Source organism: Trypanosoma grayi, assembly GCF_000691245.1.
Source record: "Trypanosoma grayi strain ANR4 Tgr_1117_V1, whole genome shotgun sequence".
Lineage (NCBI taxonomy): Eukaryota > Euglenozoa > Kinetoplastea > Trypanosomatida > Trypanosomatidae > Trypanosoma > Trypanosoma grayi.
Genome location: NW_008826736.1, coordinates 3,611 through 5,077, shown reverse-complemented (window position 1 = coordinate 5,077; position 1,467 = coordinate 3,611). Strand labels below are relative to the sequence as shown.

The window sequence follows — 1,467 nt, the reverse complement described above, 5'->3', positions numbered from 1 at the left end:
ACCACCATGGAGATGACAGCTGCCTCCGCGCCGCTGTACGCCACAACCGCCTTCCATGGCGCACCCGCCCCCACCGGGCACCGCGTCAGCACAATATCGAAAGCGCCATCTTGGCCGCTCCTGCTGCTGAGGTTGTCGTCGATACTGTGGCAGTGGCTATCATCGCCGCGGGGGGGCGGCGGCGCCGTGGAAACCCCGCCAGGGACAAAAACGCAACCTGGCACACAGCCGTCAGACAGCAGGCACCGCGCAGGCGTCTGCCGCAGCTGTGCAGTGCTCAGACAGTGGAGTGCCGCCGTGTCCCACACGGCAAGCAGACCCCCTGCGTCTAGTGTCGCCAACACCTCTTCGTTCTGTTCTTCAGCCACCCCAGCTGAGACTATATGACTTGCGCCATCACGCACAAACACACGCGTCAGCGCCACAATCGGAACCTCATGGAGGACGCAGTCCGCCACCTCCACAATGGTCTCACCACGGAGTTGAAGCACCGTTACAAGCCCGCACTGCTGCCCAGCGAAAAAGATGGGGCCGCCGTTAATACTGCCCCCACACAAGGAGGGTGAACCCCAGCAGAGGCAAGAGGGGTCGCTGAGGGACCGCAGGCGTCGCTGGTAACGAATGGCGCCATTGCGCTGTTCCCGCACACGCAGCCAGCCCCCCACCTCGGCGGTGATGACAACACACGGGAACGGTGCACCGGATGACTGCAGCGTCGAGAGGCTGTCGTGACGGTCCCCTGAGCACATGAGCCACTCGCTTGTCGATAGAGCAGCAAGAACGACGTTGGGCGTCACAAATACTCCGGCGCTTGTGACAGGCGTGGCAGCGATGGCATCACTATCATCGCCGACCTCCCGACTAGTAACATCAAGAGGCGGCACGTCAGCTGTGCTCCACCGGCGCTTGCTGCTGTTCCTGTTGGCTATGGACGCCGCGCTTGCTGTACGTACAAGAAAGGAAGAGGCCTCACTCCGCTCTCGCAGCGGCACACGGTGACGCGGCATGCTGCGCTGGGCGCCTCGAATGAACCAAACCGCAGTGGTGAGAGGCTTCTCCTCTCATGCAACAGGCGGCAGCGTGTGCAATACAACCAAAGGGGGGGAGGGTGTAGGGCACTGTCCGCGCCTTTTTTTCCCCCCTCCCTTCGCCTCCCTGTGGTGTATTGCAAGCACAGATGAACCTCTATCTATCTATCTCTGTGTTTGCGTTTAACCCCACCGCGGAGAGAGAGACAACGGAGAAATGCGAAAGTAGCAGGACGGCTTAACAGAGACCTACGCACGTCTATATGCATATATTATATATGCACACCAACACCCCTACAGACGTCTTCCGCGCAGCTACGCGCAAGGAGGCAGCACACGGGGCGTTGCCTCATACATACATCTATGCATACGCGCATATATGTGTTCGTGTGGCGCCTCTCACTTCCTTCGCCGGGCCGACACACCGCTGGCCGCCAGC

General features: G+C 60.7%; 1 protein-coding gene across 1 annotated transcript; it reads right to left on the bottom strand.

Moving 5' to 3' along the window:
• Positions 1–2: 2 nt before the first annotated feature.
• On the bottom strand, positions 3–1,007 carry DQ04_11171020 (hypothetical protein; the record flags this gene model as incomplete). Its single annotated transcript, XM_009316461.1, has 1 exon — positions 3–1,007. A coding segment is annotated over one exon (1,005 nt), but the record flags the coding sequence as incomplete, so codon positions are not given.
• Between the last annotated feature and the right edge of the window lie 460 nt (positions 1,008–1,467).